A 24019-nucleotide genomic window follows, 5' to 3' on the forward strand; every position below is an offset into this window, starting at 1 on the left:
CCTTGTCCATCCCCGAGTCTCACATAAGACCTTTGGGATGACACCTGATTCATTATGTTTTTCTCTGTCCTCTGCCGTACAGGGTCTCCACTTTATACTCCGTGTGTGTTGCACTGAGGCCCCTGGACACACTGTTGTTTTCACTTCTAAGCCTCAGTGTCTATTTGCTCCATTGGGAGATGTGTATCTCATTTCCTGCTTTGTCTGCATCGCTCAGCTTTCTGGATCTGAGGTTAACCGCCCTCCTTCCCAGCGATGTACGGGTGAGCGCCAAGTCTGTAATTTACTCACTGTAATTTACATGCTTACTGTAATTGCTTATTTGTTACTGTCTTCTCTGCTGTGCAGTCAGATTCATGAAAGTAGGAACCGTATCCATATTTAATATTTGACATGTGGGCATGCTCTGTCATGTCCGACTCTTTGTGACCCTAGGGACTATAGCCCCTCAGGCTCCTCTGTCCATGGGATTTTTCAGGCAAGAACACTGGAAGGGATTGCCATTTCCTACTCCAGGGGAATAGGTCCCATCACTTCATGGCAAATAGATGGGGAAACAGTGGAAACAGTGACAGACTTTATTTTGGGGGGCTCCAAAATCACTGCAGATGGGGACTGCAGCCATGAAATTAAAAGACACTTGCTCCTTGGAAGGAAAGTTATGACCAACCTAGACAGCATATTAAAAAGTAGAGACATTACTTTGCCAACAAAGGTCTGTCTAGTCAAAGCTGTGGTTTTTCCAGTAGTCATGTACGGATGTGAGAGTTGGACTGTGAAGAAAGCTGAGTGCTGAAGAATTGATGCTTTGAACTGTGGTGTTGGAGAAGACTCTTGAGAGTCCCTTGGATAGCAAGGAGATCCAACCAGTCCCTCCTAAAGGAAATCAGTCCTGAATGTTCATTGGAAGGACTGATGCTGAAGCTGAAACTCCAATACTTTGGCCACCTGATGCGAAGAACTGACTCATTTGAAAAGACCCTGATGCTGGGAAAGATTGAGGGCGGGAGGAGAAGGGGATGACAGAGGATGAGATGGTTGGATGGCATCACCGACTCCATGGACATGGGTTTGAGTAAACTCCGGGAGTTGGTGATGGACAGGGAGGCCTGGCGTGCGGCAGTCCATGGGGTTGCAAAGAGTCAGACACGACTGAGCAACTGAAGTAACTGAACTGAACTCCAGGGGATCTTCCCAACGCAGGGATCAAACCCACATCTCCCATGTCTCCTGAACTGGCAGGCAGAATTGACCACCTGGGAAGCTAGGTTGTATTTAACGTGATGCACTTTGAAATCCTACTATGCGTCACCACAAGCAATGTGCTGACGCCTCCTGGGGAATCACAACCTTAATGGAAGGCAGGAGGAAGTGAGTCTGTGTTCACTGTTACCCAGGTCCTGCAAGCGTCAAGCTCTTCCGAAGCCACTTCATTACTGACCAGCAAGTGGACTTTCTCTGAACCCAGCATAGGCCCCAACAAAGCGGAGGTCTGAGAAACTGTTTGCTGACTGAATCAACGGAAAAACACACCCAGATTCACAGAGACAATGCTCCCTGATGTTTCTGTATCACAGAACTCATAGAAAAGGACAATGTTTCAATGGCCCACTGGCTAAATGGAAGCGACCGCCTGGGGACCGTGCACCTCCAGCGCCCCCTCCTGGCTCACCTGTGTATTGGCCTCGGAAGGTGACCCTGTCTGGCCGTCCGGTGCTACTCACTCCTTTTGTTCCATCCCGAGCGGCCTGCGGACTGTTCTCAGTGGTCCTGCCCCTCTCAGAGAACAGCCTGGGGGAGGCCGGCTCAGATTCGGAACCTGGGATGGAAAGAGGGGCATCAGAGGGGGAGGGGATGGGGGACGCGTAGCTAAGGGATGGGGCAGATCACGAGTCCAGGCTCTGGGATTTTAAGCCTACAGCCCCCCTTCCCCCGGCCCCTTAGTAATCACAGCTGACACATCTGGACCCTTGACCCTGCGCTAAGCGCGTTGCATGCTCCCTGTCACGCACCCTCGCAGCAGTCCCCGGAGTGGACACTGTGATCACTGCACTGTTAGCCGTCCCCTTAACTGCACAGGGCAGGTAAACAGCCTGCTCAAGGCCACACAGCTGGGAAGACGGGAGCTGGGGCCTCTGATTTCAGAGCCGTGTTCCTCCAGGCAAGTCCCCTGTGCTTTCGGGCCTCGGCGTCCTGATCTGCAGAAGGTGGATGATACGACCCACCCTGCAGTGAAGATGAAGCAGGATGACACGTACGCTTGCAGCCCTTACAAAAGCTGCGGCTGCCACTGGAAATACCCACGTGGTATTTCAGAGCGCTACGACTGCCTAACAAAGACACCCGAAAACCTCTGAGTGTCCTCAAGGGTTGCTGCTGTGGTCCCTGACCCCTGAGCCAACACGCCCAGACGGTGGCCTCCAAAAATCAGTCCTGGCGGGGGGGCACTTACTCAGGGACAATCGAGGCTCCTCCCGAGGCACCGAGGAGGACCTGGCTCGCCGTCTTCCCGTGGGGACAGCTTGCTCTGCACCCCCAGGCTCACCAGACAACCTCTCCGTGGATCTGCTAGCAAAAGAGAGAGAGCGAGCATGTCAATGGATGCGGTTTTATGCAGCCTTTAAAGATGATCAGTGAGAAGGCCAACCCAGAGAAATGCTTGTAACACAGGAAAGAGGAGAACATGAAAGTCGAAACCAAAGACTCTGGAGTCAGACCCACGGAAGGTGGCTCTGAGCCTCTCTGACCCTCAGTTTCCTCATCTGTCAAATGGGGATACAGGCGTGATTACTTCAAAATGTTGGATAAAGTGATGAGACAGTGTCCTTTGAAAACCATAGCCTAGTGCCCTCCGATAGGAACACTCAGAAGTTAGAAGTTAGAGATGATTTTATAAGTCATCATAGGTGATCAGCTGCGGAGTGAGTGGGTGAGAGGGTGAGTGTCCTGCAAATGCTCTAGCTCTTCACTTGGGTGATGAGTTCGGGGATATTCACTGTATCATGCTTCATTAGTAACACATGTGTTCAATCTATTCTTTTATGCATCAAATATGACATGGCTAAAAAAAAATCTAAGCGTGAATGAATGAATGAGTAAGTGAGAGAGGGGGATGACTGTGCCCAAGTCCACATGTCAGGGGACAGCCAGAGACCAGCTAACTCTGTCTTCTGCAGCTCCCTCCGAGGCACAGGGGCAGGAACGTGGGGGTCACCTACCTGCCGTAATGGGAGCTCCAAGCGGCTGAAGAATCCCCTGACCGCTCCCGGGTCCGGGTGGGCCGGTCGCAGCTGGACGCTGAGCGCGTGGGGCGGCCCTGGGGGTGCTGGTGGAGGCTGTCCTCCAGCCTCAGACGGAGCCGGGAGACCTCATCCTGCAGCTCCCGGATGGCCTGGCTGGGGTCGGGGGTGGAGACGGGAATGAAGAACAGGTGCAAAATGAACAGGACTGCACCGGCCCCCTGGGCGCTGGGGCTCTGTCCCGTTCCAGCAAACGCAGTCTAACTCTGCTATCAGTGGATTCTTGAACTCTCGTGTGTGTCCGCTTTTCTCGCTGCATATCTTAACACCTGTCTGAGTTCATGTCCCTGCACGTTCGGTAAGCAAAGCAGAACTTTCTTTGAGGTTTACCCAACCTAGCATGCAGGGCCTCTGAGTAGCTATTCTGAAATGCCAGTGACAAATTTTCAAGATTGAGATGAGGATGCAGAGTAGAGAGAGTCACTCAGCTGTGTCCGGCTCTTTGTAACCCCACAGACTGCAGCATGCCAGGCCTCCCTGTCCTTCACCATCTCGGAGCTTGCTCAAACTCCTATCCATTGAGTCAGTGATGCCATAACCGTCTCATCCTCTGATGAGTAGAGAGGGCATTGGCTAAAGTTGCACTTTAAAATTTCAATTCTGGGACTTCCCTGGCAGTCCAGAGGTTAAGATTCCACACTCCCAATGCAGGGGGGCAGAGGTTCAGTCCCTGGGCAGGGACCTAAGATCCCAGAGGCCACATAGTGAGGCCTCAGCAAAACAAAAACTTTCAATTTGGATCTGCCTCAGGCCCTGGACTGCCCTCCCCTTCCTCTACGTCTGTCTCTAGAAACCCTGACTGTCTCTCCAGGCCTGCTTCCTTCCTGCCCTTGCTTAGCACCTCCCCTACAGGGCTCCCCTAAACCTTTCCTAAGTTGCTCAAGCCCATCACTCTGCTCCGGGCAGAAAATGCTTATCTGTCTGTCTCCTGACCCAGATGGTGAGCGCCTGGCAGCCAAGGAGCAGACCTCCCCGTCTCACAACATCTGAAAGCCTCACACCCCTAGATGCTCAGGGGATGTCACTGATCTGGCCTCCAGACTCCAAGAGGGAGCAGAGTAAAGATGTGCGTGTGGAGAGGGGACAGGAGACACATGTTTCTACCCATCACCAACTGGATAGGAGCAGACGGTCATCTCAGGGAAGCCCCCAAACACAGCCCAACCTGTGATGGGTAAGGAACCTCATGAGCCCCTAGCATCTCAGGAGTAAATCTTAGTTGTGTTTCTCCTTGATGGGTCCCTGAATCTCTAGGGTCTTGTTTTGAGGGCATCACTGGCATTGAGGCAGCCAATCCCACCCAGACACCCCTGCACACAAACCCCCTACGCCCGGGGCTTTAGAGTCCGGGTTGGGCGTGGCGTTCCTCTGGGCTGATACAGGTTCTCTGCCTGCCGTTTGGACCAGCTTCTGGGGTGAGGGCTCCCCTCAGGGTTAGCTCTTGCCTGGTGGCCCCTGGACTCGTGGCGGGGTGGCTCCCGGCGCCACCTGCAGCGGACATCGGCTCTCAGATGGGTGTGCCCAGAGGGAGCGGAGACCTCTCTGCCTATGCCCTGGTGCTCTGGGCGTCCAAGGGCAGTTGGTTCCCTTGGCAATCCCCAGGGAAACGCTTGTTGGGGTTTCCAAGGCAAACCATGAGGGTGGCGGCTGCAGGAGAGTGAGAACTCTGGCCACCCGTTAACCCCCGAAAGGCAGGATCGCGGTCCTGCAATGGGTGTAAGACCAGGGTGGCCCTGGCTCCCTGTCCAGGTCAGAGGCCACTGGACGAGGGCCTGGAATTTGGAACGCACCCTTGGGTGTCGCTTGCCCCTTCCGGCTTGTTTCCATCACGATCTTGGCCTTCCTGACCTAATCTTTCAGTGACTGAGTGCAGCTGGCACCTAAAAGTCAACTTTCTCTGCAATTTCACTCCCCCTCTTAGCTTCCCCATCTCTGCATCAGTATCCAACTGGTTGACCAGCCAGAAATCTGAGTCATTCTAAACCTTTATTTTCCCCTGAGCACCCTGAAAGTTAACCAACTCCCAAATTCTGTTGGCCCAATGCCTAATTACCCCTTTTCAAATACACTCCCTGCCCTCGCTGACGGCCCCAACACCTCTCTCCGGGGTGTAGCAGCCTTCTCAGCAGTCCCTGGCCTCCACACCCACCATCACGGGGGCCAGAGAATTCTTTCTACAATGTAAATCCAACCCTGCAGCTTCCTTACTTAAAGCCTCCCTCATTATCCTTAGATGAGACTTTCCACATTCATAAATATTCAGTGAGCACCTCCTCTGAGCAAAGACCTCATCCAAACTTCTCACCAACTGTGTCAGAGGTTCTCTAAGCTCTCCTCCAGGTCTCCCCGTCTTCCTCTCTGCTTTTATTGTTTAACAGCCCAGCTTATACTTGAGGATCTGGCTATAATAAACATTAGGTTCCCTCTAGGCCTTTGCACATGCTGTTCCCTATGCTATTCCCTTGCAGCTCTCTGCCTTCCGGTCTCAGTTGAGATGCCACTTCCTCCGGGAAGCCCTCCCTGAAGCCTCTGACTGGGCTAGATTCCCCTTCTCTGTGCTCCCACAGTCTTTCAGGCCTGTGCTATCACTCCACTTATCACCCTGGGGGTGCAACCTTGTTTCTGGGTCCATCTTACAGGATGGTGAGCTTTATGAGGTCAAGGACTGTCTTGTCCACTCTTGTATTCCCAGGGGCTGGCATACTGTAGGTAAATAAGCCTCTCACTGACTCAATGGACGTGAGTTTGAGCAAACTCTGGGAGACAGTGGAGGCCAGGGAAGCCTGGCGTGCTGCAGTTCATGGGGTCGCAAAGATTCAGACACAACTTAGTGACTGAACAACAACAACAGAAAAACTGCACTTGGATTAAAAAGAAAAAAATTGAAAAAACATCCTCTTTTTGGTTCATATAATGAACACATAAACACACCCCTGGTAAGTGTAGACCCGTTTTGGAAGGGAAATGCTGGGAGGCAGAGAGAGGGGTGCTAGCACCAGCAAGGTGAATTTCTAGGCTTTTTTCTCTAGCCATTTCCTACGGGCTAGAGAAGTGTCCTCAGAGTCTACACCAAGGAGGACCCACAGGATCAACTGGGAGGCAGGATGCCTGGGTCCCAGCACAGCCACCACTGGATGGAGACCCTAGAGAGCCCCTGCCTCCCTCGGGCATCACCCTCCCGTCTCTCTGATGCACTTGAATCCTCAGCGCCCAAGCATCCGACTTACTCGCGCCCCGTCCTGGTGAGGAGGAAGGTGGAGGTGATCTCTGCGGGTCCACGGGGTGGAGTGGCAGCCACAGGGGCAGGGGTGGGAGGTGGGCTGATTGTCGCGCTGGGGAGGATCTGTTCAGATATCCGCTTCCGCCTCTTAAACTCTGAGCTTGGGACTGCTAGGGAGGCTGAAGGAGACCAAAGTGAGTTTCCTCAGAGAGGACCCTTGAAGTGTGAACTTGTGTGGGTGGAAGCATGGTGGGCGTGAAGAGATGGGCCCCGGCTGAGGTCACAGATGAAGCTCCTGTGGAGGCCAGTGACCGTCAAAACAGGAAGGTGTGGTTTTCACTGGGAGCTTGAGGTGCAAAGCTGCAGAGCCCTTATGACTAGATTCCCCCGACCATCCATCATTTTTGCATCAGATACGAGTCTCCGGGGCTCTCTTCCTGCGAAGAGCTCCCTTCTCCTCCACATGGGCCCTCAGACTCCACACATCACCAGGTTGCCCTGGGACCAGCCTCGGAGCCTCCACCTCCCTCTGAAATTAGTCACAGTTTGCCAACAAAGGTCTGTCTAGTCAAGGCTATGGTTTTTCTAGTGGTCATGTATGGATGTGAGAGTTGAACTGTGAAGAAAGCTGAGCACTGAAGAATTGATGCTTTTGAACTGTGGTATTAGAGAAGACTCTTGAGAGTCCCTTGGACTGCAAGGAGATCCAACCAGTTCATCCTAAAGGAGATCAGTCCTGGGTGTTCATTGAAAGGACTGACGCTGAAGCTGAAACTCCAGTACTTTGGCCACCTTATGTGAAGAGTTGACTCATTGGAAAAGACCCTGATGCTGGGAGGGATTGGGGGCAGGAGGAGAAGGGGATGACAGAGGATGGGATGGCTGGATGGCATCACCGACTCAATAGACATGAGTTTGAGTAAACTCCGGGAGTTGGTGATAGACAGGGAGGCCTGGCGTGCTGCAGTTCATGGGGTCGCAAAGAGTTGGACACAACTGAGCGACTGAACTGAACTGAGCTTGCCGGCTTGCATGTTTCTCAGAGCATTCAAAACTTTAGCCTCTCAACAGGGTGGGTGACCAGAGTTCCAAACCACTCATCCGGCATGTACATTAAAAACAATGCGCCCTGGGAAGACTATGCAATAATATAAAAAAGAATAGACTATTGATTTATGGAATAATCTATGTGAATCTCCAGAAAAGTATGCTGAGTGAAAAATAAGCTGATCCTGAAAGGTTATATATTATACGATTCCATTTCTATGACATTCTGAAATGACAAAATTACAGAGATGGAGAACAGATTATTGGTTACCAGGAGTTAAGGCGGTGTTGGATATGTCTATAAAAGGACAACAGGAGGGACCCTGAGATTGTGGAAATGTTCTGTGTCTTGACAGAGTCCATGTCAGAATCTGGTTGTGACATTGCTCTAAGGTTTTGCAAGATATTGTTGGGAAAAACTAGGGGAAGGGCTTGTAGGCTCTCAGGGTATTATTTCTTATAACTGCATGTGACTTAATTAAACTTTTACTTAAAGTTTAATTTTAAAAATTTAAATGGGAACCTCAAAAAGAGGCAAAGCTAATCTGAGAACAGTGGTTACCTTTGAGAAGGGTGGGAATGTCTAGGAGGGGCTTGGAGGAGGCTGGGGTTCTGATCATGTGGAGTTTATCTGTCTGTGGTCACCTTGGGAAAATTCATCAGTTTCTGTTCTTTCCTGTATATTTGTTTTATTTCAATAAAAAGGTCACATGCATTTTTAAAAAAGTAAACAAAGAAATCACAGATTTTATAGACTCAAAGTTTTCATTACACAGCATTTTGTGGGGAAAAAAGGTTATAAAACATTCATGTGTAATATCCCATTTCCATTTTAAGTATTTGCAAATAAACACACACACAATGGCATAGAAAACAGCTCAAAGGTTCTAGACTAAAATGTCATCAATGATGGTTTTTAGCTAATTATTGTTTTTTGTTCCCTTTTCAAATTTTCCTATAATGAACTTGTATGATATTTTGCATCCCAAAGGGTAACACAGATTTTCTTACTGGTCTGATGTTCTTTATCCCGTGCGATCCAGCCGCCCCCAGGTTCTGGCCAACCCAGATACATCCACTCACCTATCTCAGATGCCAGCGCCCGCTCCAGGCAGAAGCTGGGCGTCCTCTGCTGGAGAGGACTGTCCTGGCCAGATGGGGGCCTCTGGGCTTGGCTCCTGGGTCTGCTGGGCTCGGAGGTTCTTCTGGGGACCGGAAGACCCCTGGTCTGGTGGTGGGGGGCTGCACCTTGGGGTACAGGCAGAGTGAAGGACTGGGCTGACATCCCTGGGGTGCTGGGGGCCCATGGAGAGAGAGACACGTTGAGGTCACACAGAAAGAGGCCGCAGCCTCTGAGCCCCTCCACATGCTAAACCATCCTATCCTTTGGGACTTGGCATCCCTGGCAGTATAGTATTTCTGAGGCTGCATCTCCACTACACACGCATTTTCTTTATAAACTGCAGAGCTGTATACTTGCCTACTCATATACACAAAGTCATAAAGCTCAACTTAGTTTTTAGATAATACACCCAGCAGTGAAGTTTGCAATCTTCCCTTCCCACGCAGCCCTGGGTAGCCCCAGGAACCTTCCTCCAGCTTTGGAGGTTGTCCCTCAACCTGGCGGCTCTGTCACGCCTCCCTCCGGCACATCTTATTCATTCCCCGTTTCATCACCCATTTGTTCAACAAATTCCCAGTCTGTCGATTTGTGGCGGAGCGACCCTGGGCAAGTCACTTTCCCTCTATCCATAACATGAAGGCAATACCCCGTCCTTGGTGGGGATGCAGTGTGGGGCTCTGAGAACGCCCAGGCCCTGTTCTGAGCTCACAGGCACTTTGACTCTAGGCTATCCCAGGTGGGTAACACTGATGGGGTCCCCATTACCTGATCTGGGAGAGCCGGTGCTCTGGGGTCTGAGTGAGGGGCGACACTCTGCTGGTTTCTGAGCCCACGAAGCCACTGTCTGTCTCCGGGGATGCCATCCAGGGCTCCTGAAAGAGACAGTGTCCCTTTAAATCTGAGGAATGTGTCCGAGGAACACTGGGAAACCCTTCCCCAGTGCTGGCCTGGGCCTCACATTCCAGAGGCTCACAGACAGGGAGGCTGGCCCAGTTCCCAACAGCCAGGCCCTGGGCGTGCGGGGTCCTGGGGTGCTCAGGGCCTGGCATGAGCCCTGGGCCAACAGCAGGGACTCCACGCCCCGAGAGGACCCTGAGCCCGCCCCGTGTCCCTGAGGGGTGGGAGCCAGGGCCCTTGGGAGGGAGACTGTCACAGATTTCCTAAGCCGAGAAATAGAAAGGGTAGGAAGAGAAAGCAGTCCCACTGCGAGAATGGGATTCTCGCATCCACACGTCTTCCAGGGTGGGCCTGGAATGCCCTGTCCTAACTGATTGCAGAAATGCCCAGGTCCCATGAATTGGGAAAACCAAACTGATCAGCCACGCACACCTGCAATACACCGCGTCTAACGCAAGGTGCAAAGATCAACAGAGAGACACGGGTGTGCGCCCTCAATGAGTTCATGGTCAAGTGCATATTCCTTACCATGGGCTCATTAGGACAATAGGGGTGTGTGTGTGTGCATGTGTGTGTACACATGCAAATGTATGTGTTTATTTATTTATTTATTTTGGATTTGGACCATATGGTCTTTATTGAATTTGTTACAATATTGCTTCTCTTTTATTTATTTATTTTTTTACTACAAGGCATGTAGGATCTTAGCTCCACTACCAGGAATCGAACTTGTGCCCCCTGCATTGGAGGGCAAAGTCTTAAGCCCTGGGATATCCCCATATGTGTTTTTTTAGGGGAGGATCCATTCCATAAGTCATATTTCCACAGTGATTTGTGATTCCTGTCATAGTCTAAAAAGTGCTATTCTCATGGCACTACCTGGATTCAAAGACACCACCCCCACCTCCAGAAAGATACAGGCACTGAGCTACAGGTCTCAGAGGAGAAAGGGAAGGTACGGGCAGAGGGGTGGGGTGCGGGGAGCCACGGCAGAGGCGGGAGCAGTAGACACTCTGAGCGAAGGCCTGGAGGCAGGAGGCTCCAGGAGAGGCCCCACACCGATGCGTACCTCCAGCGGGGGCCCGCCGGCCTGGCGCAGAGACTTTGGTGGGAGGCGCTCAGAGATGCCACTTCCCTCGAGGCTGGCCAGACTGCTCTGGTGGGACGTCGCGGACTTGGGGCCCCGAGGATCGGGGGGCCTGCTGGGGCGGGGAGGGGCCTCCTCGGCTGCGCCCAGACTCTGCAGGTGCCCATCTCTGGTCATGGATGCACCGACGTCTGCTGGCTTCACAGATGCCATCAGCTCCACGGTCTCCCTGGGAGGGGAAGGAGAGGCATGGTGCACCCGAGCCTGGCATGGGCTGGGCAGCTGTGTCCTGGGAGCCATGCAACCCGGGACACTAGCTCTGCAGTCAGGCAGCCCTGCATCCTCACCCCGTGCTGCCACCGCTGGCTGTGTGACCCTGGGCAAGGCACTGCCCCTCTCTGAACCTCACTTATCTCAACTGTAAAATGAGGATGCTGGCAAAACCCACCCCATACACTGGGGCAGAAACCATGCGGAAATAGAGGTGCCAGAGGACCCTTCCCTAGGCTCCTGGAATTTGCCTTCCCTCTTTCCTATTCCAGCCATTTCCATCAACTTCCATCTGCTCAAACAGACCATGTCACTATCGTAAACAGAAGACGGGTATTTTGTGTTACAGACAGAAGTGAACTTTGCAAATAAATACAAGGAACATGAAAACAGCATTATCACAGTCAAGATAAATCCTGCTGCCTAGTAAAGGCTCTTGGCCTGAGGCCTGCTGGCTTTCTTTCTCTTTCTCTCTTTTTAAAGGAAGATCAAGAGAGGCCCTGAAGATTTTATAGCCCTGAGACTTTCTCCTTGTTGTACATGGAATCTCTGAGACTGAGAATAAGAGTGATGCTATTTAATGCTGCATCTTTCCTACCAGAGATCTCATCCCACACCTCCCCAAATCATTTCAAGCGCTATCAATGGTGTACATTTCATGGTTTGTAGAGACACTGAGCTACAGGTCAGGAAAGCCGTTTCTAAACTGTAAAGTGCTGTCTAGCTCCTAGGACAGTTACTACGCCTGTGGTTTCTGAGCTGGTGTGGGACTGGCAGGGAAGGTTCAGTGACCTACTCGAGGAGAACCCCGTGACTTCTCTCAGCCTGCGCCGGGGGCTGCCTGGTGGGGAGCCTCGAGGCCGCTGCTTTTGCTGGAGCTGGAGCCGGCCTGTCAAAACCCAGGGTGTGGTCCTGGCCCTCCGCCTCTTCCTCCTCCTCCATCCTCAGGGCTTCTGGAAGGGACTTCACACTGAGGTACCTGCAGAAAAACACAGAGGAGCGTGACTTCTACCCACAAGGCCAGCAAGATCCCATCAGTCGCCCTGGCCTCGGGCCTGGTAGGCACTCACCGCTCCAGCAGGCCGTGGAAATCCTGCTCCACCCGCAGCTCCTTGTGCCTGAGCGGGGCCGGGAGGCCCAGCGGCCCGTCCTCTGCCTCATTGTTGGGAGCGCTCAGATCCGAGTTCACATGCAATAGGTGGGGGCCGGTGCTGGTGGCGTCGGGCTGGAGAAAGGAGGAGGGGCGGAGAGTCAGCAGATACCTCAGACCACTCTGTAAGGACCTACCTTATGCCAGGCTCACGCTGGGTGCTGAAGAGCAATAAAGAGGTTAGATTCACTGGCCTGTTACCCTTTTCCTGTGTGTAAAAGTAGGGACTGGGTCATTGATCTTCACTACCAGCTGCCATGAATGTGCTATGTGCCAGGCACTGTACAGATATCACTTGACAAGAATCCCACCAGTATACAGGCTATTACAGCCCATTTTACAGACAGGTAACCGAGGCTCAAATGATTTGCCGAAAATCACACAGCAGCAAGGGGTGGTGCCAGGATTTGAACCCAGATTTTCATTCCAATATGAACACGCAGCTGCTCAAAACACCTTCACAGTGGGAGCAGGGGAGTCCCTCAAGATAATGCACTAGAGATGGCCATCTCTCATAGGGCTGTGAGGTGGGCCGGAGACAATTCTACAAAGCCCCCTTCCATGTATGGTTCTTATCTAGTGTAGCAATCTCTGTGAATAGTCCCCAGATCCACCCGGGTCTCCAAGCTAGAAGCCTGGAGGTCATTATTCACTCCTTTCCTCTCAGCATCACTCCAGCCCCAGTCCAACGCCCCTTCTAAACCTCTCTCAAGTCCAGGCATGTCTCTGCATCTGCTCCACTACCTCCCCAGCTCTGAAAGTGAAAGTGCTAATTGCTCAGTCATGTCCACTCTTTGTGATCCCATGGACTGTAGCCTGCCAGGCTCCTCTGTGCGTGGGGTTCTCCAGGCAAGAATACTGGAGTGGGTAGCGATTCCCTTCTCCAGATGATCTTGCTGACCCAGGGATCAAACTTGTATCTCCTGCAGTTCAGACAGTCTCCTGCATTGCAGGCAGATTCTTTATCATTTGAGCCACCAGGGAAGCCCAACCTGCAAATCCTCTTATATCATCCCCTGCTGAAAAAACAACAAAGTTTAAAACCATCCCCCTGATGTGACCACATACCTAATTCCTGGGGCCCCTATCTGCCTCTCCAGCCACATCTCTTAGACAGTGGACCCCTCACTGTCTATGCTCTAACCACAGGGCCTTTGCACAGGCTGTTGTTCCTGCCAGATTTTTTTTTCCTCTTCTGCTCCTAGTAATTCCTACTCCTTTTCAGATTTCATTTAAACATGACTTCCTCAAGGAAAGTTCTTCTGACTCCTTAATGAACTCAGATATGTTAGCTTGTTATCTACTTGCTGTAGAACTCCATAATTCTCCTTCAGAGCACAGATCAAAATTAAAGTAACAAGTTTAACTCTACAGAAAATTCCATGAGGGTTAAAGTGTTCGTTGCTCAGTCCGACTCTCTGTGTCTGACCCTTTGCTATCCCATGGACTGTAGCCTGCCAGGCTCCTCTGTCCGTGGAATTCTCTGGGCAAGAACACCGGGGTGGGTGGCCATTCCCTTCTCCGGAGGATCCTCCCGACCCAGGGATTGAACCCGGGTCTCCTGCATTGCAGGCAGACTCGTTATCATCTGAACCACTAGGGAAGCCCATGAGGGTAGAGGCCACCTATTATTTTGGTTGTTTTCTACTGAATTCCCACCATATGTCATGAGTTTCGGCACATGGGACAAACTTCTCAAATGTCATGAAGAAGTTAACTAACGGAGAAGCCAATGAACGAAGGAACAGTCCAATACGGTTGGGCAAAGAGCTACCTCAGGGCCGAGGGTCTGGATGCCCGACGTGCAGGTTTGTTCCAAAGGAGAGGGCGGGTCTGTTGGCTGGTGGGGGGAGGGCGTGGCTGGGGGGCTGTCTGAAGCCAAGTCTGACCCGACTCGCCCAGGCTCCTGCTCGTTGTGGTCCATGAGGTCCTTCAGCTCATCCAGGCGAATTCCCAGCTGGAATATCTCTGCCTCCAGCTCCCTGGAACAAGGAAACGTCAGCGGGTCTCAAAGGCTGTGCTTTAGAGCAGAGACCCCAGAAATGCCCATGGAGGGCCCACCTGACATCATCATTTAGAATATAAATAAAAAAGATAAAAGTAGACTCCACTGGGAATAAGGAGGCTTAGCCCGAGTTCCCTTCTGCCACCAACTGGGTGTAGGACTTTGAGTAAATCCCTTCCCCCTCTGGCCTCAGTTTCCCCATTCTCCAGGGAGGGGCTTCCACTCTTATCTCCAAGGGTATTTCTCATGGCAGGGAGTCTAAAAGTACACAGATCTCAGCCTTCAAGTACCCCCCATCTGGACGTGCTGCTAATTGGGATGGGGTTTCTCCCTGCTCCCCAAGTGTGTGAATTATAAGGGTGAGGTGAGCCCCTCCGGGTGGGGACCGGGGGCCTGGCCCATCTGTCCTCCTGGGCCTCCCTCCCAGCATGTACCTGTTAGGATCAAATCTCCTGGGTGGCCCCTTGGAGCCAGCAGGCTGCTGGGACAGGTGCCACTCCCTGCTGGCCTTCAGGTACTCCTCCTCCAGGGCCGCGTGGGCAGCCTTTAGCTGCTGGAAGACCTGAAACCAGACAGGCCAGTAAGACTTGAGTGCCCAGGCCCTGTGGGCTCCCTCCTTGCAGACACAGTGGATGAGCTGCTCGTGGGTGCGTGGGATGGCTATGGGACTCACCCTGGACTGCAGAGACCGCTGGGCTCCCAAGTGTCTGGAAGGCTGGGGTTGGTACCCTCTGGAACCTGTTTGCCCTGGTTGATCTCCCTGCCCTTAGACTGGTAGGACAAAGGCATGGCTTAGAGCCTTGGCATGAGCCCCAGAGGGTGCCAGTCTTCCCTGGGTAGACCCATAAGAACCCTGATGTTCCGTGATGGTTACAGTGTCAAATATACTATCGCTATATTGCTATAAAGACCTACTTCTTAAGAGGCCTTAGTTCCTCATACTTGATTCTCAAAACTGTGCATTTTGGAATATTAGTCACTCTTCTCCTGAATCTTTATTGGTTTCTCCTGAATCCAATACATCCTGTTGGATAATACACCCAACAGATGTATTATCGTCATCATCATACTATTGATAATGATAACTAACATTTACGGAGCACTGAGTCTTTGTCTAAAGGAAGCTGCATTATTCATTTAATCTTCAACATAACACTAATGAGAGGGGTAATTTATCATCTTCATCTAAATGGGAAGAAACTGAGGCACAGAGAGGTTACTTAAGTTGGTGAAGGTCACACAGTGAGTGAGTAAGTTGTAGAGTTAGGATTTGAACCCAGGCCCTCAAGCTCCAGAACTCATAGTCCCAACCATTACACAAGGCTCCCATAGTAAACGTGATAGTAGTTAACTCTTAGCTAGAATTATGGGAGGTAGTATCATTATCCCTGACTTCTTATCATCCTCATCTCACTCATTCTATGCTGACAACAGAGGTTGGCCAAGGACAGCCTAGAGCCTCATCCCCAGCATAGCTTGATCTTCCAACTGCTCTCAATGTCCCTGGATATGGAGGAATTGCGGGGGGGGGGGGGGGGATAATTTTGGTTTTCAAGGTCCTTGACTATCTACTCAATGAGATAATACAATCCACGTGACATATCTTGTAATTGGAGCATGTGAATAACATCTATATAACAACATGCATGCCTGTTGAGTCACTTCAGCCATATCTAACTCTTTGCAACACTATGGACTGTAACCTGCTGGTCTCCTTTACCCGTGGGACTGCCCAGGCAAGAATACTAGAGTCGGTTGCTATGCCCTCCTCCAGGGGATCTTCTCCATCCAGGGATGGACCCGCGTCTCTTATGTCTCCTGCGTGGGCAGGTGGGTTCTTTACCACTAGTGTCCCCTGGGAAGTCCATATAACAACACAGTAACTACTAATATAAAAGCAGTAAAAACTATCAAACCAGGTATGTTGCCTTTGCCCCTCCCAGCCCTCCCTCGGCTCCTCTCCTCACCCTGCTCTATGCCTTGAGCATCAGCTGGGCTCCCGACCTGCTGGCTTCCCCTGGGGTCTTTCTAGGGGAGACATCTACTGGAGGTCAGAGGGTGGGAGGGGAGAGACCTGGGAGAGAACAGCTTCAGGCAGGTGAGAGTGCCCGGGCTTCCCTGTCCATTGTCGGGCCCCCTGAGGCTGCTGCCCACACCCCTCACCCCTGCTAACAGCCCCTTCGCTGATCCCTACACCTGCAACTTTGAGAGCTCCATCTGCACCTTCCTGGGACCCTGTCTGATGCAACAGAAATCTAAATTTTATGTGTGACCATAGTTACCTAGAAATACTGGAGTCCAGAAGGAAATAAGCCAATAATGGTTAGATTAGAGGGTTTCTTCGCCTCCCACCCCCAGTTTTCAAGCTTTAGCAATCACTTTTATAGTAAAGAAAATTTAAAAAGAAAATGCCTTTTCCTGGTTGCCGACAGGCAGGATAATCGGTGGGAAGCTGGGCAGGGCAGTGGTTACGACTCTGGACTTGGGAATCAGACAGATCTCCGTCTGGGCGGTACCGCCTACTGGCTGTGTGGTGTTCTAGTCACCTCCCTGGGTTTCGGTTCATCCCAGTTATGTGGGGTGATGACTGTAACTGCCTTGCCAGGTTTTTATGACAATAAAATGAATTAATGTACATCAAGGGCTTGCCACAGAGCCTGGCACACCACCACCGCTGCATAATAAGTGGCGACTATTGTGCTCTAGCGATCATTATCATGGAAAGCTAAGCGGGGGCTGTCTGTTAAGAAGGCAGACACTGTGTCTGGGGTTCCCCGGTCTGTCTTGCAGCAAACGAGGCTTTGGAGACTGGGCAGTCATTCGAGACACAGAGCAGTCGCCTAGCAGCTCCGCGGGCATCTTCTGAAGGGGACAGTACCTTGAGTTGGTCCTGGGGTGTCAGCCGTCCTGCGTGTATCAGCTCTATAAAGGACTTCACCTGGGTATTGGAGGGGAAAGAAACACGCTCCGTTAATCCAGGCTCAGCTGAGTTCTGCCGACTCCCACACTTAGCCACAGTCACACTTTGGCATAGGGAGCTGGGTTCCGCCTCGGGACGTGGGTTTTCTGACAAGCACAGAGAAGCCGGTGCCAGAAACAGGCTCTAGTCTGGCTCTGGCCATGGCAGCCTTGGGAAAAATCTAAGCGGAGCTTCCAGGATTTGATTTTATTTCACTTATGTGCATGAAACCTATGAGGCAGGATATTAGCTGCATCCTGGTGGGGATGGGGCGACAGGAAACAATCCGGATGACTACCCATGGAACAGTATGCAGCCATCCAGAGGAGGAAGGCACATGTGTGTGTTCTTACGTATAAATGCCTCCATGAACCAGTTCTCAGCATCAAATCAAGGTACAGAGCAGTATGTGTGGTATGCTACCATCTGTTATAAAATATAGAGAAAAGAGAAAAGGAAAAATGCAAATACAATTGCTTATATATTATAACCTATCTCTAGAAGAATGAAAGAAACTAAAATATTAACTGCTTCTGGGGAGGAGAACTGGATGGTGTGGGGGGACAAGGAGAGGAGGAAGGTTTGCTACTATATGTATTCTTTGAACTTTGAACAAAGTGAATTTATTGCCTACTCACAAATACACAAATTTGGGATATTAAAAAAACCCAGGTACAATATAGTGTATATACTTATGTGACCATTTCTATAAACACATGTGTGTTCATTAAACCTTTGGGCAAGAGTGGGAAAGAAAATTTCACTGAATGTATTCTTTGCCCTGTGTGATGGTCTTTACCATGAGTATCTACTACAGATACAAAAAAAATTTTAATTAGGGGAAAAAAGGCAAAGACAATTTGTAGATATCTAGGATTTCTAGGAAAGTTCTAGATCAGTGCCAAAATATACAACTTTTCCTAATATAATTACACTATATTATATAACTTATATAACATGTAAAACTGAAACATAATGCAAGCTACATATGTAATTTAAAATGTTCCAGTAACCATACTAAAGATGTGAAAAGACACAGGTGAATTAATTTTAACGAGATATTTTATAATCCTAAAATATTATTTTGACATGTAATCAAATGTAAAAAAAAGTATTGAGATGCTTTACAGCACACAGGACAAGGAGAAAGGTCTCTCCAGTTACAGGACCCAGAATGGCGGTGATAAAGAGGAATAAAGTGCATGTTGCTACAACATGGGTGAGCCTTGAAAAGACGGTGCTAAGTGAAAGAAGCCAGACACAAAAGGACAAATGGTACACGAATCCATTTATATGAAATGTCCAAAACAGGCAAACTCAAAGAGACAGAAGGGAAGCCCAGATGGTGCTCCTGGTAAAGAAACTGTCTGCCAATGCAGGAGACGCTGGAGACAAAGGTTCGATCCCTGAGAGGAGATGATCCCCTGGAGAAAGGCATGGCAACCCACTCCAGGGTTCTTGCTGGAGAACCCCATGGAGGGAAGAGCCGGGCAAGCTAGAAAAGAGTCAGACACGACTGAAGCAACTTAGCACTCATTCAAAGAGGCAGAGAGTAGATGAGCAGCTGACTGGGGCTGGGGGGAAGGGGAATAGGAAGTGACTGCTTAATGGATATGGAGTTTCTTAGTGGGTGATGAAGATGTTCTAAAATCGATCATGTTGATGGCAGCACAACTATGAAATGCTAAAAGCCATGAAGCATTAACTTTAAATGACTGAACTGCATGTTATGTGAATTATATTTCAGTAAAGTTGTTACCAAGAAAGAAAGAAAGAAAAGAGAATGGTAGTGTTTCTTTGAAAGAATTTGTTTTATGGACATAGGGATATAACTATTGCATTTCCCCCTTTGCATTGACTGCTAGGAAGTTCAAAGCCAAACGTGAATCTGATAAAGTGTTCAGGGTCTTTGTTTATTCATGCCTCCCTAAGTTCATTTTATTTTTTTTTCCTACATGTACTTCCCCTTTACCCCAGTTTTCTCACTTCTGTTTTCAGAATGTGGTTATAATGCGTGTATTTTCTAAGCCGCTTTAAAGTACTTTTGGAAACAGGCCAAGCATATAGTTATAAACAATAACAAATTCATAGTTATTTCGATGAAAATGAAAAGGCCTTTTGAGAAGTAACTGAGAATTGATTCCATAATGAAAGGAACTAGAGAAGTGGGGTGATCCAAAGAGGAAAAGCGAGAGTAAAGGTTCCATAACCCTTCCAGAATCCTGAAAAGGCTGAAAGTCTCCTCCAGGAGTGAACCAGGAGATACTTTCAAGCACAGTTAGAGTTTGATGAGACACAGTGCCCAAAAGGGAGTTAAACCTAGCCCTGGGTAACAAGGAGGCCGGAGCTTCGTGGCCTCTAAATCCAGCAGGAAAGTCCCAACTTAACTCCTGCAGGGGTGTGATGAGTGAGCCTGGCACACAGACAGCCCCTCACCCGATCGGGTGGAGGCTCTGCTTTCTCTGAGTGAAGTCTGTCTCCCGTGGGCAAAGCTGGGGTTCCACTCACCTTGGTCAGGAACCGGCTGGCCTGAGAAGCCAGCTCCTGGGCCCGCTCCGCTGAGGGCTGGTCCTGGGCAATGCCCCCTGCGTCCTCCTGAATCCACCCTAGGGTGGGCATGCTGGGGGGCGAGGAGGGGCTCAGGTCTCCTCCAGCTGATGGCGACCCTGGAATACAGTCACTACACGTTGGGGCCAAGAACAGTCCTTCCTGGGGCTGAGAGACTGGTGGTCAACTTCAAAACCACCACCTCCATCCTCCAGCTCAGCCTTCTCACGATCTCCCCATCTTTCTGCCAGCCCCAGGAAGGGACCTGGGCAATGTTGTCCCCATTTAGAGGCAGGGACAAGGTGCAAATTTGCCCTGGATCACAGAGCTGGAGCCAAGCCAGACCTCTGGGTTCCCAGTCAATAGTGTGGGCTTCAACTCAGAAGGACGGAGATTCAAATCCCGACCCTCCTCTGGAGCGGTGTGACCTTCTACATGTCGTCACCTCTCCAAGCCGTGGTCGCCTTAACTGCCAGTGCGGTACCACCAGCAGGGGCCTCACCAGGCTGATGTGATTAACTGAGATCGTGCCTGGCAAGGCTTGGCGCAGGGTCTGGCTAGATATGGACTCCGCTGTGATGATGCGCTTTGTCACACAAATTGTCCAGGACCATCCAGCTGCTAAGTAGAGAGAGCGAGGGCTTCACCCACGCTGCTCTGGTCAAAGCTGACATTTCCACATCTCCGTCCGACCTCTTCAAGTCTCAGGGCCCAGAGCAGGGCCTCACCTCCCCCCCTCCCCCAGCCTGAAGCTAATGCCACCCTGGGGTGGACCAAGCATCCCCAGAGCAGCCACCACAGAGGAGCCTCCAGACACCTCTCGTCTCCCAGACTCACCTGGAGCCTCAGAGGCCTGCGGGCCCTCGGCGGGGCCCACATACCACTTCACGGAGTGGGGCTGTGGGATGGTGAAGGACAAGACCTTGGTCCCCCGGGGCATCGTCCCCGCATGGATGCTGTGGCTGCGCCGGGGCGGGTCTGAGTACAGGTTCACCTGTCGGGGAGGGGAGGCCCAGTCAGGGGCGGGGCAAACCCACCCAGGAGGCCTCACCTCCATTCCTGCCATCCCTCAGGTGCTCAGTAAAGGTGGATAATAAATGTAAATAAATAAACATAACTAAATAAAAATGGACAATAAATACCGCCTTTCAGTGGAACCTATGGGTGGGGGCCAAACACGGGGCTAAGGGCTTATACATCCTTTCCTTCTCTCTTTGTGGCAGTCCTGAGAGGGAGGGACCACAGGCTTATTTTACAAAAGAGGGAACTGAGACTCAGAGAGGCTGAGTTACTTACTAACATCTCCAACTGAAAAATCCCTGGGCTGGGATTATAACCTTGCTCTGACTCCAAAGTCTATGGCTTTCCATATTAATAACCTTATTAATTTTTGTTATGATTTACAATATAATCTAATCATATCACAATCAATATAGCATTTAACAAAGAGCAAGTATAATCATTTTACAATAATATAATCATTATTATTTTTATTAATAAAATCATTTCTAAGAATTACCATTGCATTGATAATAAAGGCAATTGATAGCTGTTTCAATGAATGCATAAACCAACAAGTGAAGGAATTGTTTCTCAGTTGTAGCAGATCTCCATCATTTGAGGATGGATTTCCTATGGTAATCGTCCAGCGTGTGGGAGAAAGGTAGTCAGGCAGATGGCCAAGGAAGACCGTCTGAGGTTAAAGACCTGAGTGCCAAATAGTGGTTTAAAGGAGCGGCCGGCAAACTACGGTTTGTTTTAACGAACATGGTTTTAGTGAACACAGACACACTTACTTGCTTATGTATTGTCTGTGGTTGCTTTCATGCTATAATGGCAGAAATGAATCGTTACCACAGAGAATGTATGGCCCACAGAGCTGAAAATAATCACTATCTGGCCGTCTAAACAGGAAGTCCGCTGATCCCTGGCTTTGTTGTATGAGCTCTGTAGTGCCCGGGTTCACGTCGAGGCTCTGCTACTGGCTTTGAGTCCTAGAAGGGCTGACTGAACGTGCCCAAAGTGAGTGCTCAATGGACAGTAGCCATCACCCTCATATTTGTCATCATTGGTAGTATAACTATTACCATCACCATCACCACCATCACTATCAACTTCATCACCACCAGCACTACCATTATCACAATCACCATCACCACCATCACCATCACCACCATCACCATCACCATCACCATCATCACCTCCACTGTTATTTACGTGGCCCTCATGGAGGCAGGTCCCTAAAAAAGGTACTCTCCTGTGATGCCTCAGTGCCCCCTGGTCCTCGACATCAGGCAGCTTATCTTACTGCCCTCTGCTCCCCTAAGGTCAGGAGTGGACAGCTCAGGGTGGGCTCCCAGGCCTACAGACAGGCAGCCTCTCGTTGTTTAAGCTGCTCGTCACGTCCTGGCCGTGGCAGAGAAATCTCCTCCAAAGTGAGGGACAATGGCCCAGCCGTGACTTGGCCCCTGCTGCCTCCCCCTCTTCCAGGCCCAGCCCCTCTGAGAACAAAGCTGGATTTTAATAATCCCCTTGGCCATCTGCTCAGGCCCGCCTGGGGGGACTTGCGCCCCAGCACCCCTCTCCTCCCAAGGTGACCCAAATCTGGGGAAGGCCTGGCCCTCCTGCATGCTCCCCCTTGCCCTACCCTGCCCATCCCCTAGGCTCAGGCCTGGCCCCCGCCCCACAAAGGCCCAGCCTGCGGGAGCACCAGGAACAAGCAGTTCTCAGCACCTGTTTCCGCAGAGGGACCAACGGCCTGTGTGGGGGCCCGGGGAAGCGGGAGCTGGGGGTGAGTGTGGGCAACCGCTGAGCTGCTCAGGCCTGCCCCTCCCAACCTATCTCCTGACGTGGGCAGGACCTAACCCAGGGCCCCCCCTTTAAACCAGGGCATCCCACGGTGCTCCCTGAGGCTGGACGCTCCCTGGAGGGTGTTAAGCAGTGAAGGTGGATGAGCAAGGGTGGGAAGCAGTGGGTTAAGTAACCGGACTATTCTCGGCACAGCTGGGTTCCTCACAGTCTTTAAAATGCTAATGGGCTTTATGAAAGGGGCGGGGAGTGGAGAGAAGAGGAAACGTTTCCTCAGCCGCCCAGAACACACAAACCTCCGCAGCCCCTCTCCCCAGCCCTCCCCTCCCCCTCCCCCAGCCCCGCCCCCATCCTTGCAGCCCCATCCCCACCTCCACCAGGGGGCTTGCAGAACACACACTCAGGAGAGATGGTTTGGTATCACGCCCCCTGATTCTCTCTGGGGTAACTTCTGGTCTCAACCACCCCAGACCCTCCTACAGCTGAGATGGGGGACAGCATCTGGAGGGAGGTGGCCACAGGGCAGCGAATGTGGGGCACCCCTATAAATTCTGACCCGAAGCTGGTCCCCAGGCGGTGACTCCTGACCAGCCCTAGCTCCCTGCCCCCACCCAGGACCAGATCCAGTGGTGCCCCCAGGCCAGGTCCTGGGACCCTCTGGTCAGCCTCCGCAGCGGCAGAAACCAGGATCATCTCGTTCAGCTCTGTTAAACCTAAAAAATAAATACATAAATAAACTCCTAAGCCTAAAAAGACAGTCGACTAGGAGCGGGCTTTGCAGCCAGACCATTGGGCTCAAACCACAGCTTTGGCACCTGCTTGTCGAGTGATCTTGAGTGTATCCCTTAACCTCTGTGCCTCAGTTTCCCCAGCGGTAGATGACTTAGGACGGTGGTCAGTAAGCATCACTTATCACTATTGTTGTTACACTGTAACATCTTCATTCTGCCTTGTCTCTATGCCTCTGCCACTTCTTGCCAGGGCCTGAACCGCGCTCACCCAGGCACAGCGGAAAACAGTGCCCACTCTGGAATCAGGCAGAGTTTAATCCCCCACTTTTAATCTCTAACCAGCTGTGGAAAGGTTGTGCAAACCACCCCATCTGGCCGAGCCTCAGTTTCCTCTTATGAAGAGGATCAAACGAGGTGACCCTGGCAGTGCGCTTGGCCTGAGGCCTGGCAGCTTTTTACTGCTCAGCAAATGCCAGTCTCCTTCCCCCGGTCCCCACCTGTCGCTGCTCCTCTATTGCGGTGGCTGGCCTGCGTCTCCAGGGTCACATCCCTAGCCTGGAGTCCAGGCCTCCCCCTGGGGGCTCTGAGCAGAGTGAGTGGCTCAGCTGGCTGCTGGGAAGGTCACTCTAGCCAGCTCAACCTCAGTTCAGTTCAGTCACTCAGTCATGTCCGACTCCTTGCTACCCCATGGACTGCAGCACACCAGGCCTCCCTGTCCATCACCAACTCCCAGGGTTTACTCAAACTCATGTCCATTGAGTTGGTGATGCCATCCAACCATCTCGTCCTCTGTCGTCCCCTTCTCCTCCTGCCTTCAGTCTTTCCCAGCATCAGGGTCTTTTCAAGTGAGTCAGTTCTTCGCATCAGGTGGCCAAA

At 51.2% G+C, this 24019-nt stretch overlaps 1 protein-coding gene across 1 annotated transcript in view; it reads right to left on the reverse strand.

Moving 5' to 3' along the window:
• The window catches only part of AKNA (AT-hook transcription factor), a 46850-nt gene that overhangs the window by 7505 nt on the left and 15326 nt on the right, over window positions 1-24019 (reverse strand). Inside the window, exons 5-18 of the mRNA XM_065947213.1 lie at window positions 20442-20598; window positions 19566-19723; window positions 16977-17036; window positions 14533-14660; window positions 13868-14075; window positions 12014-12168; window positions 11740-11922; window positions 10656-10902; window positions 9455-9561; window positions 8650-8861; window positions 6527-6689; window positions 3219-3395; window positions 2453-2568; window positions 1673-1819 (exon numbers count right to left, since the gene is read on the reverse strand). Coding sequence (XP_065803285.1) covers window positions 1673-1819; window positions 2453-2568; window positions 3219-3395; window positions 6527-6689; window positions 8650-8861; window positions 9455-9561; window positions 10656-10902; window positions 11740-11922; window positions 12014-12168; window positions 13868-14075; window positions 14533-14660; window positions 16977-17036; window positions 19566-19723; window positions 20442-20598 — 2218 coding nt within the window. The remainder of the gene's footprint in view (window positions 1-1672; window positions 1820-2452; window positions 2569-3218; window positions 3396-6526; window positions 6690-8649; window positions 8862-9454; window positions 9562-10655; window positions 10903-11739; window positions 11923-12013; window positions 12169-13867; window positions 14076-14532; window positions 14661-16976; window positions 17037-19565; window positions 19724-20441; window positions 20599-24019) is intronic.

The sequence above is a fragment of the Muntiacus reevesi genome, chromosome 10 (genome assembly GCF_963930625.1).
Source record: "Muntiacus reevesi chromosome 10, mMunRee1.1, whole genome shotgun sequence".
NCBI classification, from domain to species: Eukaryota; Metazoa; Chordata; class Mammalia; order Artiodactyla; family Cervidae; genus Muntiacus; species Muntiacus reevesi.